Below are 21,333 nucleotides of genomic sequence, written 5' to 3'. Positions count from 1 at the left end.
GCTCTTTCACATTTCATAGCTTCTTTTTTATTAGATAAAACTTACACCACATTATTCTTCAACATTAAACCATGAATTAAAAATAAAAGCATATTTAAACTCAACATTTAACACTATTCAACAATACATCAGATTACACATATGCACATGACCATGACCATGGCTGAATTTGGATTTGACATGAAAATGACTCAATTAAAAAGAAATCATTGAATAAAATGAGAAAATACACTTGCATAAACACCATAAACCTTCAAATAAAATCAGAAATCCTAATTGACTGAACAATCTCAAGGAAACAGTTAATGACACATTAATACAACAAGACAAGACAAAACATGAAATAAAACAACCCAAATTATGAAGAAAACACTTAACTCACACATGGTGCTCAATCGGAGCTCTGAATACCACTTGATGGCTCCTTTCAAAGGTTGGATTAAAGCTCTAGATCACTCTAAAAAATAGAAGGATGGAAGGATGTAGCAAAAGTCACATTAGAGTGAAGAATTAAGGCTTGAGTTTCGTGTTTATGGATGTGGTGAGGTGTTTCGGTGGAAGCTTGAGTTCCTAACTAAGGAAGGGTGGCTAGAGGAAGTTGAGGTCTCTCTCTGGCTGATGACTAAAAGAAAAATGAGGGCTAGAGTGATCTCAACAACATGTCATTACATATATCTCAAAGTGATTACAAAAGAGGGGAAAGGGTGAATTTTTAGGAGGATTCAACCCTTTCCACATTGCATCATACAAGCCTAATCATCAGGCACAATTCGTGGGTCAATTGCCATGTATTTGCACACGTTTCTCATGCCTAGAACACGTGGAAAATGAGCTACACTCAAGGATGCTAAACAAGCCGCTAGCACTGGGCGTGAAAGGGTTTGGGCTAGGCGCCGCTTCATTAGGCAAGCCTCTTCGTGCACTGAGTGAATCCTACTTGGTCCAAGTGAATAACATCTTCATTTCTCCTTCCTTTGATGCATCTTCACTTCCTTCTTGGATCTTTCTCATCATGCAACGAGTGATGAGTCCTTGAATGGGGTCTTGGCTTGAGCCTAAGTCATCAAGCTATCATTCTTGTTATTGTGGTGCTCTCACAAGTTTCTGTCATTTTTGCTCTAATCATCCTTAAACCTTAATATGCTACTGTGTTTATTGGACTTGTTATTGGTGTTTATTAGTACAATATCACATTGTATTTACTATGTTTGTTATGTGACAAAGAAATGCAGAATGACAATGGTATTTAATTGAAGAAAAAGACAATAAGAATGCAGACCTCGTAGATGTGAATGAAAAGACGAAGGAAATGGAATAAGGAGTGAATAGCAATAATAGTGAGCATTAAGTTGGAATAAAGTGTACTACTTATGGTATTAGGATTTCATAAAAAATTTAATAATAAAATAAAAATAAAACTTTCTATATCAATTATAACATAACAAACATAAAAAATGAAAATTTTCTATACCAAAGATATATATGTCAATTCCAAAATCAATATAGATTTTTTTTTTAATTGACAAAAAATTTTCATTATACTAATGTACATAGTATCAAAACAAATATATAGAAATATGCGAACGAGATGTAACTTTCTTTCGGGCTTATATTTCATTGACCAATCGATATTATGGACTTTTGTGAGGCAATCATTTCTGCACCCCATCCAATTTATTTTTGCACCCCATCATTTATGCAAAATTTCAAAATTGACTTTATGAGTTATTTAATTTAATCCTAATTTTTTTTACCTTCTTTATTTTTCACTCACTGCGTTCGGTTTCTGGGTTCAACCCACCCTGCCATCAGTTCTGCTCCTCCCTCATCTTCACTTGGCCACGCATTTGAAGCATTGTAGATTTGGAAAGATCAAACAAATATAAAATTTCTTATGTGATCTTGAGTTTCTTACATCAATCAACATAATTAAAAATAATAAATAATTATAATGAAAAAGTGTATAAAAAATTGTTTTTGTTTTTTTACTCAGCTGAACCAATGATTAGCTAGATTAATTCATCATGTTGAATCCCATTTTGATATTCATTTATAAAAACTAGGTTACTAACAATTGTTCTTATAATTTAAATGTTCCGTTATTAATAATTGTTACTAAAAAGGCTGAGTCTACATTTCTTTCATATTTTAAAAATAATAATTTTCTTTAATTGAAATAATCAACCTACAAAAAGAATAAAAAAAGCTTCATAATTTGAATTTCTTTGGTGTATTTAAGGGCACGAAAGAGTAAGAAGTTTATAATTATCAAACCACATTTGAACTATCATAAGAAATCAGAGTACACGCAATACTATTCACGATTCTGAAAGTCCAAGATTCTCAAATATAATAATAAAAATCCTGCAAATGCTTCTTAAAAGACAAATAACAGTAAAGAAGAGAGAAAGAGAATAAAAAAAAAATGAACATATATTTGATTATATATATATATGTGTTGTTTTGTTTTATATAAGAAGAAGAAGAGCATGTATAATATTATATTATTGAAACTCTCTGGTAGGTATATGTGAAGAAGAGTCTTCACACGTGAACATGGTGCTTAGAATATTTTACGAAGATGATTCTATCTTGCAACTAATATGTGCTTTGTAATGATGGAATCCATTACATGAAGTGCAAGTTGCATTATTCCATGCAAATTTAAAATGGGTGTTGCTTCTGGGAATTTGCTTCATTACTTTATTATTTAGTAGTTTGATCTAAGCTAATTTCTTATGGGAAGTGATGAAGCTGTAAAGGGGATTCCCTAGGGCAAAAGGGTGTAACCACCTAGAACTATACCTAATATGGAACAATCATTCTAATTATAGCCATTCCTTTTGTAAAAATAAAGTTTGGCCTGGTCAAGAATCCCCCAAACTTTTTGAGACCATATAGCCAAAAATTAAGGTAAAAGTTTCAAAAGATGATGACACTCTCTTCAAAGGATAATAACACTATTTCATGGATGTATATTCTTCATAAACTAATCAAACATTATTATCTTTGTTCTTTGGACCACCCAAGAGCCAACTACCTGAACCTTAAATTAATATATTCTAAAGTAGATACTTCAATTATATCTACTTTTAATGTCCTCATTCCATTTTGCATCTTCTCTTTGAATCTACCCCATCACTCAGAACCTAACCTTTATTTTGGATTAATACTAACTATTTCCAACTATCTAACTTTAGTGGCATATGGCTTTAAATGAGAAACTTTGAAGTATCAATTTATCTATTTTATTCATGTTATCATCATAATCTACAGATTGTCAATTCAATTATTAGTTTTATGTACATGTGTGTGTAAACATATATTTCGGTGTTGTCATACTTTGTGTAGATAAATCTTGAGAAAATAGTTATCATTAAACAAATAATATTAACCATAACATCCATGAATGAATAATTAAGATTAACTTGAATAAAATCAATATGGACAATTATATAATCAAGATTTATTCTGCTTGTGAGAAGAATTCACATGTGTCAAGTCTCATGAACATGAACATGCACTAGGTTGACATATAGGTTCCAATAACAATAAAAAACAGTTTATATGACAAAATGAAGTGGGTGCCTAAGACTACTGTTGTTGTCCATAGACAAAGTTGAATGTCTCATAAACAACACAAAAGACATGTTCAAAGATATGAACATGAGTGTCACTGTCAATAACAACAGTTCAAGGCCAATAAATTACGACCGTTAATACAGCTAAACCCAAATAGCTTGGTTTTTTTTTTTCTCTTTTTGAAATGCTCAAGGGGTATCTGTGCTATACAGTTGGATTTTCTTGTCTCTCCATTTTCTCCTCATTACAAACACTCTCCACTACCATTGTTAGTTAAGATATTCCTCACTCCGCTACCCATCAATGATCTCATACTACACAAATGAATCAATTCAGTAAGAAGAGTCTCACTACTATGGCCACTGTTATAGCATCACAACATAGGTATCAATAAAAAGGACATGTTAATGACAGTTCCGGCTTAAACAATAAGCAGCCTTTCATACAGTTGGGAAACAGTAGTCCTCATTTTCCCACTTCACCAAAACAGAATTTCTTTGCTGCTCCACCCTCTGAAGATGTGAGGACAACTGGAACAGATCAACTGTAGCTCCATGTTCCGAGGAAAGACGGTGTTTGATGTCGAACAGGTCTGATGGTTGGCAAATATCATCTCCATGATGGTCTTGAAGAGCATGAACTGCATTAGAGAATGGTGCAGTTTGATTCTTGATAACATCCTTAGAGGCTGTGTTGCATGGAAAGGACTCGTTTGCTGCATATTTATCTGCAGAACTTGTTATCCTCAAAGATGTTTCGGATACTAGGTCATCTCTATCTTGAATGTGAATGCCGTGAAGGATTCGGGAACCGGCTAATGGATTTCCTGCTGCATGGCGTGATGGATACTGTGACTGATCTGACAGAAGAGAGAGAGCACAGCTTGATAATTCCTGACCAAGTGTGACGGGTGCAGCAAGTTGGGAACTGTACAAGGAATCTTCTTCCAGTTTGATGCGTCCACTCTGAGAGTTCTGAGCATGTTTTCCATGGAAAAGGATGCCACTTTGAAATATGTTTTGAAAGGGAAACTGGGGTTTGTTCTGTAATGAGGACCCTAGATACTTGGTACCTGATAACACAATCAGTGTAAGAGAAGTTCTTGGCTCTTGGTACATGTAGTATAAGTGCATATACCCTTCCCATTGGAAAGGTTTGTTGGAACAAGTAAGATCATGAAAGGAATAACAAACATCCAACAGGGAAAAAAACAAGGAAACTTTTCTTCAACACTTGTGGAGATCAGATGTGAAATTAGAGAAGGATCTTGTTCAACTTCATTAGAACAGTAACAATTATTTTTGTCTTGTTTACAATGCATCTTATATTTCTCAGTGACTATAGAATACACTTTGTAAGAACATTCCACCATGATTTTCTGATTTTAATTATGAATCAAATAAAATTTTATAGGTATCTGAGGAATAGCAGAATGTAAAAGTCCTACAATGATAAAGAAAAGATGCTTCAATACTGGTATGCTTTGCTTGAACTTTGTGCATAAAAAATTCTAACAAATACATGCCAACATTAGTTAAATGGTCCACATCATTCCCCGGGACCATGATATAAGGAGATAACATAATTTAAAGAACCTGTAAGTGCTTCCTTTGTCTAAAATGTTTAAAAAATTTAGGCTTGTCTTTTCAGGATTTAATGGTTTTAATTTTAGTTCATGGAAGGAGTTGTATCATCATCTTTTGAAAACTCCTCTGATGTTGGCAAAAAGTCGTTGGACAGGGAGCATAAAAGAAGCTTTCAGTGCAGCTAATATAGCCAACTTAGCTTGAGTTGACCCAAATATCCTATGGTATTGGCATCTTACTGTTAAAAGAAGAAACATTTGGCTTTCTACTTTAAATGACTTCATTACCATAATTGATATTTGATAGAACAGAACAATTGAAGAATAAATTATAACAGAATCAAACAAACATTATTTAGTTATACACTATCAGACAAAGGTCGTGACATATCTGCACTAATAGTGACTAAAAAAGCGTGAAATATATAGTTTATGTCTAGAGGCAACAAACAAAAAATTCCAAAACTTATTTATATGTAGTCCCTTGACAATTGAACAAGAGATTTCTACAATACAACTTGTGCATCATAAACTCAGGAATATGCTCACAAAGAATAGAGCATACATTAAAAGAAAAATACAAAACACATAAGGAAAAAATAATACCTATCAATGTCATATATTGCTGCCTCAGCTTATCAAATTAAAATATTTACACCAATCTTCAAAATTACACCAGTCAGATTACATTTTTATTCTAAGCCCTCCAATACATGGTTATATATGCAGAGGGACCTTCACCCAAAATCCCAAGTAAAATGACTATGAAAGTCTCCTGACATAGAAATGTTACAAAATGCAGCCACTCAACAACATTTGCTCTCGATTTCGGCAATTCTTAATTTGTTAAAAACTCAATTTTTTGTACTACTGCATAGATCCTACAGAATTTGATTTAAAGTATGCTACCTAAATTTAAGAAATGGGTATGAATTAAATTTCTTTTTTATTTTTCTCATCATGATTATGGCATGTTTGCTTACCTAGTAGGTATTTTAGTACGGAGAAGATGATATCATACAGAAATCATCATAAACATCATGATGTTAATTTTCAAATATGATTCTAGTTTTCAGGTTACTGTATTGAGTGCTTCCTATCAATATCATTTATGCATAGTTAAGTTGCATTGAGCTATGCATGACCAGTTATCGGCTATATAAATCCTAATAAGAAACGATAAACAAGGATTTTCAATATGAATTTTTCTTCCTAATCATTCTTACAGAGTGCCATAAATTTTCTTGATTCCCTTTATAACAAGCCTCTTTGAAACCTCTAGTTTTTCCTACTAGAGCATCAGTGTTTGTCTGAACATTATGATTCTACAATGTCTCAATTTTCTTGAATGATTTCTCTTTATCTTTAATCAAGCAAAACTATGACTACCTTGTTTCCGAAATTTATTATCCCTTCGTCATCAATCTATGCCACACCTGATAGTTCGTTTAAATTGTATTTCTGCTAAAGAAGTTAAAACCACAGAAGTTTTTGAAAAACAGAATGTGCTGAACAAACTGGACACGAAAAGCATCCACTGAAGCTGCTAGGTAATACAACAGTCATTAAATTACCAATATAAAAAATTGCACTTGGACAATAAAGTAGAAGGTTTAAAAGTTGAAAATTTAAATGATAATTCTGTCCTATCTAATGCTAATGAAGGTACTAACAGATAAATTTTCATACCTTGATATGATTGAAGAATCTTGTGCTGTTTACCAGTCATGTAATCAAATTGAGGTTTCCTCCGGCGTTCATTGTGTCCAGCTAGGCGCCTGCGGCAACTGCGCTTGCCATCATCGAACTCGGCCAGCAAATGGAACCTAATTTTAAAATAAAACAAATGGTGTAATTCAATCCATAGGTAACAATCAGGTTAAATTTACCACCACAAATTAAAGACAGTCAATCTGGGGTTATACAAAATGATTGATTGGAGTTTAGTAATAAAGTATTCTCATTTGTCAAACCAATTTGAACTACATTTGTTGAATGAAAAGAAAACTTTTAAATAATTGCATTGATAGAACCCACTTGGACACAAATGAAAGTAAAAATAAGGGAAACACTAAGATTCTTAGATTTGATAAAAAGATTTCAGCTTTTATGTCCCTTTTACTAGTAATTACAAAATGTTAACTTGTTTCTTTCCATTTTGTTGCTTGCTCTTTACCTTGTTTTATGTTTTCACTGAGAAGATTTTGTGTGAAAATTTTTTATAATAAGAAAAAATATAATACTTGTAATTATGATCAAAATAAAAGATTGTTCTCTTTAAACCAAACAAACCCTGATACCTTTTGTTGAGTTTTTTCTAGCAATAATTTGCTCAAATTTTATGTGTTTCTAATCAACAGGATTGAGGTACCTCGCCAGCTAAACAAATATAAGGAGCTTACAAATGGCATGAGTTTGACCATCATAATGTAAGAGAAGTATTAAAACTTCAATATAACTAACTATCCATCAAAGGAACCCAAAAATACCTGCTGCACTGCTGACAAAACCTTTGTTCAAGGCCATTTACAATAACTTTGGCCGTTTTGGAGTGAGCATCACAAACTTTATGCCTTTTGTGGTAATCTTTTGAGGAACTAAGATCCATGTTACAACCATAAACTTGACATACAGGAGCCTGTGCAGATAAGCTGGAAGTGCGAGCTCTCTTTGAAAGCGTAGTTGGATTTATGGATGTCAAAGTAAACCCTTCTTTTGCAACTTTATCACTGCTTGTACCTTTACAATCTGCTAATCTCCCAAGCTTCAGATCAATCAGTGAAGAATCATGAGTCTTCGCTTCAACTAGAGAACTTAAATGCTTTGAATCAGATTCTTCTTCCCCCATAGTAGAATCCAAAGCAATGACTTGTGTAGAGGAATTCCCTCTTCTACTAGAATTACTATCTAGATCATAGCTTGATGTCTCTAGAGGTTGGCTAACATGCGAAGACTTCTGCAACAAGTCAGGGAAACCCAAGTCCACAAATTCCATGCTTTTAACTACCTCTCTGTCTGAATTAAATCCATCTCTCTCAAAGTTGGATTTGTTGTCCCATTCAACCAATGTTCTTCGACTTCTCATAAACGCATCAAGTGAAAAATCCATTTCATCAGAAAACAAATAGCCTTTCTCTTCAGGGACATAACTCCAAGATTCCATTAGTACAATCAAATTGAAGTCACAGATGCTGTGAAGTAATGAAGAATCCTACCACAATCAAAAGAAATACATTACTCCCATGCCAAATCAAAAGTTTTACCAAATTCAGGCATATCTTTATACATATATGAATACACACTGCTCAAGACATAACTAATAGATGTAGACAAATAAAGTACATGTACTAATGAACACTAGGGAAACAAAATAAAACAAACAGGTATGACAACCTTGTCAAAATATAACAAATTCCCACAGACATGTGAAAGCAAATTTTTCACCAAAAGAAGAAAAGGGGAAAGAAAAAGAAAATCAGATCCCACTTTGTTTTATAGACAGGAAACTCTTAATCCTTGACCTGCTACCAGCCAAAAATAGCACCCAAAAATCTCAACTTTTTATGACAGGGACATTGACGCTGAGGTAAACCCAGCACCCAGAAAAAAAATTGAAAAGGGTAAATCAAATCAAACCAAACCCAGATTGCATGATTAGATATCTCCCAAGTTCCAACTCCTTTTCAGCTCAAAGGCCTAATGGACAAAGTAAAAATGTTGGTAGTTCAAACAGTGTTGGAACAGAATAAAGGTGAAAAAGAATATGCCCATGAAAGAAGAAGCTGAAAGGACTCTTTTCTTGAGAGGAAATGGGAAACAAACCACTGGAAGAAAAAAAATGTAAAACAAGCTTGGTGCTGACACAGGTTGAAGAAAATGAATTGGCCTTCTCACTGTTCCGTGATTCTATTCTAAACAGTTTCTTGGGAACCAAACACCAGAAAAATGGTATCTTGAAATAACCTGACAGATTAGTGGCACCTTGTGAGTGGTTTTAGTTTTGGCACACAGCAGAGTGAACAGTGAGAGAGAGAGAGAGAGAGAGAAAGAAAAAGAACTTTTTTTTAGAGATTTTTTCTTTTTTCAGAGCAGTGGTAACGTTGAAGCAGATAGAGCATGAGTCAACATGATTTCTTCCTCTACTACCAAACCAAAAGCATGTTGAGGTCTTTTGTAGCTTTTGAGACAGCATGAGAATTCCATTCTAGTACATTTGATTTGGTTCTATTTACATAAACATACCAAAGAAGTTGAACATTATAATAATGAAGAAAATGTGTGTTTTTGAATTTAGTTGTTGTTTTGTATCTATGATGACTAAAACTTTGAGTAAAAGTTAAATTAGTAGTTAGAAGTAAAACTCTAAACAACATGGTTGATCATGATTATGATTTTTTTTCAACCTAGAGGGAACAATTTTGTTTCTCAAGGCACTTTTATGCCAAAATAGAAAATTTCCCATTTAACAGATTTAGTTTGGTGGGTCTCTTACCTCAGGAACTACTAAGTTTATTGAAAGTCACTTGTGTTAGTTTCTGGGCGATGAAAATTATGCGTATGATTTTTCAATGGGTATTTTTCTGTGAAATTAGTTCTTATGTTATAAATATTAAAAACTGTGTTTAATCATTCTTTTCATTTCCTTAATACAAATTATATGTAATTTTGTTCTCTTTCAATTTTTAGAAATAAACTAATTTAATACTCTAACAAATCTTTCATTCATAAAATTTTAATATTGTTATTTATTTTATCCAGTTTTTAGGGTTTTATAATGGATTTGGGATACAAATCAATTTAAATAATCCAAACTTAGAAATGTGTTTGAAATTTACAGGAAGAATTGAATGGAAGAATATTTAAAATGATTTAATACTTTTTAACAAGAAAAAGCCAATAAAAGATTAATTCAAAAACACATAATAGGGATAAAAATTACAAAAAGTCAAACTAAAGAACAAAACATAAGGATTTGTTTGATTGATATAATACACATTTAGAAACAAATATGTCTCACATAATACTGTTTAGAGAATAATTTAATAATTTATCCTCAATAATAAAAATGAACTATATAAAGTATAAAGTTTAAGTGACTCTACATGATAATGACAACAAATGAAGTATAATTATTTTAGTTTAATCCCTATTGATAGAATTTAAATCTTAAGTACTTTCAAGTGAATGAATTAAATATTTAAAGGAAAAAGTTAGTAAATCATAGGAAGTTTATATAATTGGATCAAATATGTAACTATTTGTCGTATGTAGTTATTCACCCAATTTAGATAAACCTATCCTTTAAAAGGTGATTTTATAAGAAGAAAAAAAAAGTTGATAATACATACTATGTTCTTTTTGAAGATAAAAAAGTCTTAGAAATATACTTTCTAGCACACTATTGGACACACTTTTTTATGGGTTAAAGTTTATTAAAAGTTACAAAATCAAAAAATAAAATCATCAAATAAGATGTGAGATCTAGTATAATTAATTGTGATTTAAAAAAAAAATCAATGTAAAGTTTATTTATAACATTTTCATCCAAAATTATGTATATTAGTTATTTCTCAATTAAATTTTGACATTTATAACAAAATCTGAGAATTGCTGATTTATAACATTTAACATTAAACATGAGTTTGAAGGGAACAATTTGTGGCTTATTTGAATAACATTATTTTAGACATCACCTAAATAGGAGTTTTTCTTTTCTTTGAAAAATAAATTAAAAAAAAATAGGCATTTAGTTTTAGAAAGTAAAATTTGGTTAAAAAAATGGTAGATGGTCCAAAATAGCTAGTTAAAATGGACACCACAAAACATCTTTATGATTTAAGCATAGACATGATCACTTTGTAACATTCACACCACACATGTGGCCAAAAAATATTGATGTCATTTTATGAGCAAAATGCTTCACCAACTTATAATATATGTGGAGCCTTTTAATTTATGGAGCCATTTAATGATACATGTGTTTTTTTTTAATGCATGTGCCACTTTTAGACATCTATAAGTTTAAATTTTTTAAGTATATAAATTATTTTATCAATACAGTATGATATATTGTTTTTATTGAAAAAATTGGACTAACTAACCAAGTTATCATTTCAAACAAATCATAAAATTAGTGTGAAGAAAAAACTAAATTGGCACAATTAAGGAATATTTAATAATAGTTAAAAGTTAAATGTGGAGTGTGTGAGTTGTGAAGGAAGTTTGACCCTTTTCTAAAATGAAAAAGAAGAGTTAAATTATTTCTTTAACTATTTCAATATATATCTTTATTAGTAAAAATATAACTTAATTTCTTAATTATAATCATAGTAATATTGTTATTTATTATTTTCATGTAATTAATTTAAGTATTTATAAGAATATAGAAAATAGTTAAGAAAATGACTAGTGTAAAATTTGAATATTTTATTATTAAAATGTTAAATTTAAAAATAGAAAAATTAAATATTTAACTTTATCTTATAAAGATCATAATCTCTATAATTATTTCATTTATATAACATGAATGTAATTATTTTTAAGGAAGAAATATTATATTACAAGGTTGTAATTTGTTCATTGAACGATGATTTGGTATTTTGACTTGAAAAGGAAGTAAAAATTTATAGAAGTTCCTATATGTAAAAAAGAACTATAAGTTGTAAAAAATTTACACATAATAATTTAATTTTTGACACGTGCCTTTATGTGAATGAAGATAGTAGGAAAAAAAATAATTTAATTATCAACATGATAAAAACAAAAAAAAACAATGAAACTTAAAGTTTATAATGAAAGTAATTACATTTAACAATCTTACTGGTAATTGAATTTTATTAGACAATGTATGTAACATTATATTATAATCACCTACAAAATTAAAACATTTGAATGAAACATGCATTTTGAATACTTTAATAATGTTAATTAACATAAATAAGAAGGCAATAGATTTGGTTTTGAGATGATTTTTTAAAATTTATTATTGAGTCATAATAAACAGGAAACATAAATTGTTTGGTGTAGATGGATTGTATGGGAGCATATAGGAGTTTAAGTTGTCTAACCACTATATTATTTGATTGAATTAATACATTATATTTAATGAGTAGTTAGAATCAATTAAGAGTGAATAATTATATTATAAGAGTGATTAAGAATAAATAAAATGAATAGTTAGAGGAATATGGAAGTGGGTGTGGCCCCGGTTCCTGGTATTTTGGTGGCTGAGTTCATTCTTTTTACTGTTGGAAAGCATGCTTTCCTATTTTCAATTTCATGTCCATCACCACTGCCACTACCTTTTCTTTTTCCAAAAGCTACACTCCCTGTCAAAACTCTCTTATAATATCAAATTTTCAATGATATTTTCACAACATTTTTTAACAATTTTTTTTACAACGAAATACGTGTCATTATTTTATTGGTTTATTTGAATTTATGTTTAAAAAATATTTAAAACGGACCAATTATAAACTGCCACGTATGCGTTGTCAAAAAGTTGTTAAAAAAGTGTTGTTAAAAGAAGTTTTTCCAATTCTTAAACATATGGAAAATGATATTTTAACACCATTTTTTTTACACCATTTTGACACTGCACACGTGTCAAAATGTGGTTGGTCGATTTCAAATTAAAAAAAAAAGATTTGGTTTTTCTCTTTCAAATATGTCCTTGTCCCAACTTTTTTTTAATTTGAAATCGTCCAACCACATTTTGACACGTGTGCAGTGTCAAAATGGTGTTAAAAAATGGTGTTTAAATATCATTTTCCAATTTCAAATGCATAATATAATATATAGCTTATTTTGAAAAAAAATAGAGGAGATTATTTTTGTGTGAAAGAAAGAAAACAATTGAAAAAAAAAATTAGTAGATAAAGATAAAAATGTGCATGTAAAATAATTTTTTAAGAGATATAAGAGTTCTTGACATAACTTTCAATTGAGGATATTTTTATTTTCAATTTTTTTATTCCCACATGTTAATGTTCCAATTTATGCTAAAATTATATTATTAAGGTCCAGTTTCTAAATCAATTAATTACTACAGGTTAACAAGTTCTCATATATATATATATATATATATATAAATAAGTAATGTAGTCTCTATTTTTATTTTATGATAGGAAAAGAAAAAAATATTAAAGTGAAACAAAAATAAATAAATTCTGAATTAATTATGTATATGAGTGAGTTCTAACTTTTGTATTTTTCTCATTTATTATTAATTCAGGATTTATTTGTTTTTGTCTCACTTTAATCATTCATTTCCTTTCTTATCATAAAAATAAAGACTAAATTAATTAATTAATTAATTATATATATATATATATATATAAAAGTTAAAGAATGATTTCAATTTGTAAGTAATTTAGCTTAACATGTTTTTTTTAGTTAGATTGGATTAAAAAAATTAATTTTTTTAAATGATAGTTAAGCGATTATCTTTTATTATCTTTTTATTATTATTTTCATAAATTTATTTATACTGTTAAGTAATATTTGAATATTTTGAATATTTAATTTATTAATTTGTCAAATTATATAAAATGAAACTTTAACTTTTAACTAATATATTTATAATGTAACACAATAAAAAATTAATCGAATCAATTTACTATTATTATTTTTATAACATTCTTAAATGAGTAAGCTCACTTAACTCTGTATTTATATTATACTGTTATAAACAATTTGTTAGTTGACTCAGTTCATTATTATTGTAACATTCATAAGTTAATTAATCTATCTAATTCATAAATTTGTAATAAGTTGAGATAAATTAAAAAAAAAAAAATTGTTTTACCAAGTAGTAATTAAGTCACTAGAAAAAACTAACTAAACAATTGAGGTTTTATTTTAGTTCAATGGAGGTTTTATTTATTTTTTTTTTCCTTTTGCATGAATTATATAAAATACAATAAGGATAAATAATAGGATAGTTAAATATTCACTATTCAAACATTTCTCAAAAATTCTAATAGAACTATCTGTAATGATGTAGAAGTAGGTAGACATGTACCAAGTATTAAAAATCAAAATATAAAATAAAACTAGTGGTCGACTATTCAAACATATATATATATATATATATATATATATATATATATATATATATATATATATATATATATATATATATATATATACTGAAAATTTAATAACTATTTTTTCTCTCAAACAAAATAGAAGTAATATCTAGCTAACATTAAAAATAAATATACAAAGTAAACTAAGGGTTGCTAGTTGGAGATGATTTTCTTCCGCCCACTTGAGTATTAGGAACACTTGAGATATCATTTGACTGAAAAAAAAAAAGAGCAAAAAGTAATTGGTAGATAGAATTAAAATCACAAATATACAAGGGAATAAGAAAAAAAAGTTATACAAAATAAAATTCTTATGCATTATAACAAATACTTATACTAAATTATCTTTTCTCGTCACAACAATGTAATTAACATTGTCCATGTTTAACTTATTATTCACATTATTATTCTTCGACTAAGATCTTTAAGAAAATGTAACAAAAAAATTTGTATACTAGATTTTGGTTTTCAAACTAATAATAATACACCTTTGGGTTAGCTACCAAGATAGCTAATAAGACCAAAGAACTACATTTATATACTCAAGTCAAATAATTTATATAAAATAAAGTTTACACATATTTCTTAAATAAAAAAAATTAGTTAAATCTCCACGGATGCCTCCATCTCTCATTATCATGTAAGCTTGATTCTAGTATGTTATACTTTGCTTACCATTGTTTAGAAGAGATATATCAAAATAAAACTTGATGAAGAAAGGATAAATTTTGAAGAATGAAATCTAGAATTCTTAAATGTTTTACTCGGAATAACTCCTAAACACATGCATCACACTCTACCATAATGTTTTAGTCCAACACTCTACCAAGTGCATTGTGAAAAAATATACCATATTCATCAATACTGATCTGAGTGAAACTGAATTCAATTTCTTCCTAGAGAATGTAATCATTATAACATCAATTTAACAATTTTAATATTAAAATCATAACACCTAAAAATAACATTTCTTCAATAATAAAAATTTACTATTATAGTTTGAGTTGTACCATTTACACATGATTAATATTTCTTTTTTTATGTATTTCAATATATAATTTTTCACGACTTGATAACTTTCTAATTTTCGATAACTAAAATAGAAAAGACTAATTAATATAACATTGAGCTTTTATAAACAACATATGTAATTATGTAGTGACATTACCATCTCATTCATTCTAGTAAAATTAGCTTTAAAGCTACCAATGTGTTGAATTACTTGTTTTTTTTTTTCTTTATTTTTCTCCACGAAGCACTTATTCACAAAACAATACAAATGTAATAATAATCAAATAACTAGTTACAAAAATAATACAAATAATCAAAGTTTTCAATTTTTACTAATGTAGATGAACAAAATGATCCAACTAATCTTTATCTTTATCTATGCCTATTAGCACATTACTTATCATTTCATCTCTAGTTTTGGTTTAATCATTAAGTTCATTCTATAAATTATGATTCAACAAAAATGATCCCACAAATATTTATCTATGCCTATTAGCACATTACTATTATGATTTTATCTTTAGTTTTGGTTGAATCACTGAGTTCATTCCATAAGTTTGTCTATTTGCAGCTCATTTCACTAGTGTAAAAACAACGTATAACGTCACGTATTCAACGTCCAACCACTGAATAACCAATGTTAAAAATGACAGGTGACATTTTTGTAAATAAATGCAATTATTAAACATTGTTTATAATTGTAATTGGACGTAAAAGGATATAAAACTTTGAATTTCCCAGCGTTAGACGTTAAAAGGTTAGTGAGTTCAATAAAAATTTGAGTGAGAGATTGAAAATTCATTCACTTTATCCTAGCACGCGAGACCATCTTCTCTTCTTAAATTTTCTCGAACGAAGTTTGACGACCATCACAAGTAATCTTTCTTTCATTTGATACAAATTCATGTTAATTAACTACTATATGTATGATTTTCGTTTGTTTTGACTGATTATTTTCGTGTTCTTGTCCTTCATAGGCGCATTCTGTTTTCTCTCTCACTGGTGGCGACACTTTATTCCGATGAACCCACCTTTTGAATGTTAGTTTTCGTTTTCATATTGAAGAACTTATTTGTTGAACTTCTTTGTTGTTTTTTTTTTGTTGAACTTGTTTATTGTTGTTGTTTGGTTGAACTTGTTTATTGTTGTTGTTTGGTTGAACTTGTTTGTTGTTTTTGTTTGATTGAACCTGTTTGTTGTTGTTTATTGTTGTTTGTTGTTGATACTACACTACACGTTCATAGTTCATGCTTTATAAAATACCAAAAACTGAAATTTGTTGTTTTTCTGCTTTTCAGGTCTCGTAGAGTTGTAAAAAAGGATCACAATTAAGTAAAAAAAATTAAAAAAAAATTGATTAACGTCATATATTGACAAAATTCGACGTTAAGTTAATGTCAAATTTTTTAAAATTCGACGTCAATTTAACGTCTCCTGATATGATGTCGTTCGCGAATTGGCCATTAAAAGCCCAAAATATTCTACGTTATACATAAGTTTTGTATTAGTGTTTCCTCACCAGACTCATTTTGCAATATCGTTGTGCATTAACCTCACATATCTTAAAATAAAATTGAGGCTTCACAAATAAAGACAAATAAATCAATGTTAAATTTAGCTACAAATATGAAAAGTATTAGAAATAATTATTAAATACTTGCATAATTATTGTACCTTTAAAATTGTTTCAAAGAAATCATTAAAATAAATTTTAGGAACACCTCAAAGTCCATACCATCTATCATAATCAATAGGAAACAACTTCCATTATTTTAAGAAATATAGCTTGCAAGGATGGCTACTCACCAATTATGGAGCCTTACTCATCAAAACTCATAATAATGCATAACTCCCTTAACAAGTTATTCATACCTTTAACTTTCACCTTAATCTTTTGAATAACTTCTTATGAGTATTTGACAATAAAATAACATAACTAAACAAAGTTAAAAAATATATCATATGGTAATTATAATAAAATAAAATATGTATATACATATTGCTTCTCCAACCCAATAATGTGCATATTCACATCCAACATAGTGTAGATGTTTCATTTTCTTCTAATACATTACGAGTCGACATGTTTGAAATAATATTACCAATTGTTTTGAGATATATGGGTCGGGCTTGTGGTCGATATCCAACGTCGAGTATTATTGATTCTTAAATTGTTTGTTTGTGTCACTCGGGTGCTCATGTCGTGTTTTTGTGGTCGCACATGTGCAGAATGTACTTTGATGCTAAAGTCAATAGATAACCAATTGATATAGTATTAATGTAGTTATGAATGTGTTGCATGTCTAATGCTTGTGTCTAAAAGTTATACCTTAGAGCTTTATAGTGGCTATTATGAGCTTTTACATTTTTGCTGGTCTAATCAAAGTCCAACCATACCTTAATCAACACTAACAAGTTGATTCATGATTACCATTTTGTTAATCTAATCATTTTGAAATCGGTCGGTCATGCCACTCAGTTCGGGTGGTCAACAATGAGGTGATATGTCCAAAAGGTCGGATAAATGATGAACGTTAAAGGTGATTGACCAAAAAGAAGTTGGTCCATAGACATCAGCCTAGAGTAGTCAGTCAAAAGATGGACGACCAAAAGTAATCGTCCTGGAATGGTCGATCAAAAGGGGGTCGGCACATAGAGGTTGACCTGATAGAATAGTCGATCAAATGTGTGATTGATCTTAGAATTAAATTGTTTGATTGATAATTGAATATTTAGACTTAACCAAATAAAAGTACAACAATATATAAAATATTAAAAATTGAAATATTTTGAAGATCAAGTTCATCAACATTTGGGATTTCAAAAATTCTCCACAATCTAAATTACGTGTTGGAATTATTATTTCATTCTTAACTTCTCTAATAAGTCAATCTTACAATAAATATATGTTGACTTATTTTAACATCCATATATATATATATATATATATATATTACATAAAGAAAATCAAAATTACTAAATCATTACATATGTAGATAAAAAATAAAGCAACTTTAAAATTTAAAATTTTACGTAATATCTCATGTTATATCACCTTTATACATAAAGTCTAAAGATTTAGCATTTTATACAAATAATTTTTCACATGTTTTTATTACATGTTTTAATCCAAATAAGCAATAAAAAAACAAAAACATGATTTTTATCCCTTAAAGTGAAGATGTGTAATTGGCATCATAATCTTAACTAAGGCAATCAATAAACTATAGTAATTAGGGAAAACAGACACAGTCTAAGAGATTAAATAAAACATGAAAGCAAATAAGTAATTATGTTATTACTGAATTAAAATTTAAAAAAGTTGTATACCGAAATAAATATTAATTTTTCTATTACAATATTTACTGAATGTTAAATTTACTACATAAAAGTTCAGTATGCGTTTAGATTAGTTTATTTCAAAGAAACATTTTTTATCTAATTATATAAAGAATTAAAGAAAATAATGATTTCATATTTAAAAATCCCAATTAGCAACGTGGAAATGATTAAATAAAGTATCTACTTGCACATTTTTAATGTCTTATTGGGAAATAATTTATTTAATTTCTTTTGGATTTTCGCACCCTCACGTGTCTGATACTTTGGACTAGATTTTCAATGGCTGGGATAATAAAAAGTTAGAATTATTTATGGGTTTCATGTAGTGAATTAGGTTTCTGTACACAAAGCGTGTGGCGGCAGTTATTCCATTTTTTTTTCTGTCGGAAACTTATTTTTCTAACATAATAAGGATTGAAAAAAAAAATAGTGTATTTGTTTAAAATATATGTTAAAATACACTAAATTAATAAAAATTATACCCACAATCGATTGAAAATTTATTACCAAAATGTTAATTTAAATAAATATAAACATTATTAATGTGAAAATAGGTAATTTTAAGTTTAATTTAGTATTATAGTAATATGCAAGAGATTTGTATGTATTTATTTATATATTAATCTTATTTGAAATTTTTAGCATATGTATTTTATATTGAAACATATATTATATTAAGTAGTGAATATTAAACTTAACTTAATTTCAAAAAACTAATTTATAAGATGAGTTTTATATGTTTATAGAAGAGGGTTTTCGACCTCGTCCTCAAATGCCTTTCCGAACCAGAAGTTCAGTATGTGTTGGACGAGCTCCACAATGGAATACGTGGCTTCCACACTGGGCGACGAACATTGAAGGCCCGAGTGGTCAGGATCGGTTATTATTGGCCCACCATAAAAGAGGACGCTAAGCAATTCGTACAGAGATGCCCAACATGCCAAGCACACGCCAACGACACCCATGCACCGCCAACTGCCCTTCACACCATGGTTTCCCCTTGGTCGTTCGCGCAGTGGGGAATGGATTTCATCAAACCATTTCCCTTCGGGCGGGCTCAAAAGAAATTTCTCTTAGTCGCCATCGACTATTTTATCAAATGGGTAAAGGCGGAAGCGTTGGCAATAGTAACCACAACAGGTGTAGAAGTTCATTTGGAGACTAATCTGCAGGTTCGGGCTCCTAAGAACGGTCGCCACTGACAATGGCAGGCAATTCATTGACATGAAACTAAGCGAATTTTATCAAGGACTGGGATAAAACATGTGACCAGCTCAATGGAACATCCTTAAACAAACGGCCAGGCAGAGGTAGTGAACAAAACGATAGTCGCAGAGCTAAAGAGGCATTTGGGAGGGAAAAAGGGAGCTTGGATTGACGAGCTTCCAGAAGTCCTATGGGTATACAGATGCACTCTGCATGGAACGACCGGTGAAGCTCCCTTCAACTTAACATATGGAACTGCCGCCATGCTACCAATTGAGCTGGGAGAACCTTCTTTACAACGGTAGCTGGAGGACATCCATATGAACAAGGAGGAACTAAGGGTGGAGCTAGACATTGTGGATGAACAGACAGACCGAGCGAATTGGAGGGTGGAGGCATGCAAGAGGATGGTGGAGAGAAGGTATAATATGAAGGTGCGACCTCGAAGCTTCCAGGAAGGAGACCTAGTGTGGAGAAAAATGGGCGAGACACGATGGACGCGCTCTCATGGCAAGTTGGGAACCAAGTGGGAAGGACCCTTCAAAGTCGTGGAAGCACTCGACAATGGGCCTACCACCTCATTCACCCAGATGGATGATTGATCTCGAACACGTGGAACACCTCACATTTGAAATTTTATTTGAGTTAAACCCTTAGCTGTTGTACTCCCCTCTTTTGATTAATATAACACGTAACAAATTCCATTCAGTTCTCTCGTAACGTCTATAACCAGACGACTAATGTACTTTAAGCAGCTAAAAACCAAGTTGATGAACTGAGCAATAAGGAACCACTGTTAACTTGATCGGACGGTGAACAGGGCGTTCCAACATGGAAACGCTACCGTACGGTTCAAACAAAACCCAAGTTGATGAACAAAGTGTTCCGCAAAGGAACCACTGCCAACTTGATCGGATGGTGAACAAGGTATTCCAACATGGAAACAATGCCCTCCGGTTCAAACAAAACCCAAATTGATGAACGAAGTGTTTCACAAAGGAACCACTGTCAACTTGGCCGAACCCTGAGCGAAGTGTTCCTATAAAGAAGCATTGTCGTCCCAAGTGGGTGAATAAAGTTTCCAAAAGGAAAACACACTATCTATGAAAGCTGCCTGTCACAACAATTAATCAAAATGTCGCCAAGCGAAGCACACATTCAAAAGAACCATTAACGGTCAACATGAATTTGCTTTGCGCTAAAGGCAATAAAGCGGACGTTAATAACTTCGCAAAATAAAGCAATAATGAGGCGATATTAGATGCAAAAGTAGACACAATGGTATTCAAAAGGAAAGTTTGGGGTATACAACAAAATATATCAATGGGCCGGCAAAGCAAACACTACGAACCTAAAAACTTTTGTTGCCCAGTCACACTACGCAAAATACTAAAACAAAAAATCCCCCCAACCTATCAAATAAATCGTCTACTGGCCACATGCACCCTCACCACCAAGTTGGATTATTCAAGTTGGACTAGTTTGCCATCAATCACTTCCTTTTCTAAGCTAAAACTT

General features: G+C 30.3%; 1 protein-coding gene across 7 annotated transcripts; it reads right to left on the bottom strand.

Annotated features, from left to right (window-relative positions):
* Positions 1-3,692: 3,692 nt before the first annotated feature.
* Positions 3,693-9,328, bottom strand: LOC106753413 (squamosa promoter-binding-like protein 6). Of its 7 annotated transcripts, none has more exons than XM_014635220.2 (4): positions 9,131-9,328; positions 7,657-8,378; positions 6,857-6,993; positions 3,693-4,654 (listed from the first exon to the last, which is right to left on the bottom strand). In XM_014635220.2, the coding sequence occupies exons 2-4, from the start codon at positions 8,328-8,330 to the stop codon at positions 4,023-4,025; spliced, it is 1,443 nt and encodes a 480-aa protein (XP_014490706.1). In that variant the 5' UTR covers positions 8,331-8,378; positions 9,131-9,328; the 3' UTR covers positions 3,693-4,022. The 7 variants fall into 7 exon arrangements, with proteins under 7 accessions (XP_014490706.1, XP_022633226.1, XP_022633224.1 ...); XM_022777505.1 differs by having other exon boundaries at positions 9,149-9,328; XM_022777503.1 differs by lacking the exon at positions 9,131-9,328 and adding an exon at positions 8,561-9,122.
* Between the last annotated feature and the right edge of the window lie 12,005 nt (positions 9,329-21,333).

Source organism: Vigna radiata, unplaced genomic scaffold (assembly GCF_000741045.1).
Source record: "Vigna radiata var. radiata cultivar VC1973A unplaced genomic scaffold, Vradiata_ver6 scaffold_228, whole genome shotgun sequence".
In the NCBI taxonomy this organism is placed as follows: Eukaryota; Viridiplantae; Streptophyta; class Magnoliopsida; order Fabales; family Fabaceae; genus Vigna; species Vigna radiata.
This window is presented reverse-complemented; position numbering and strand designations above follow the sequence as displayed.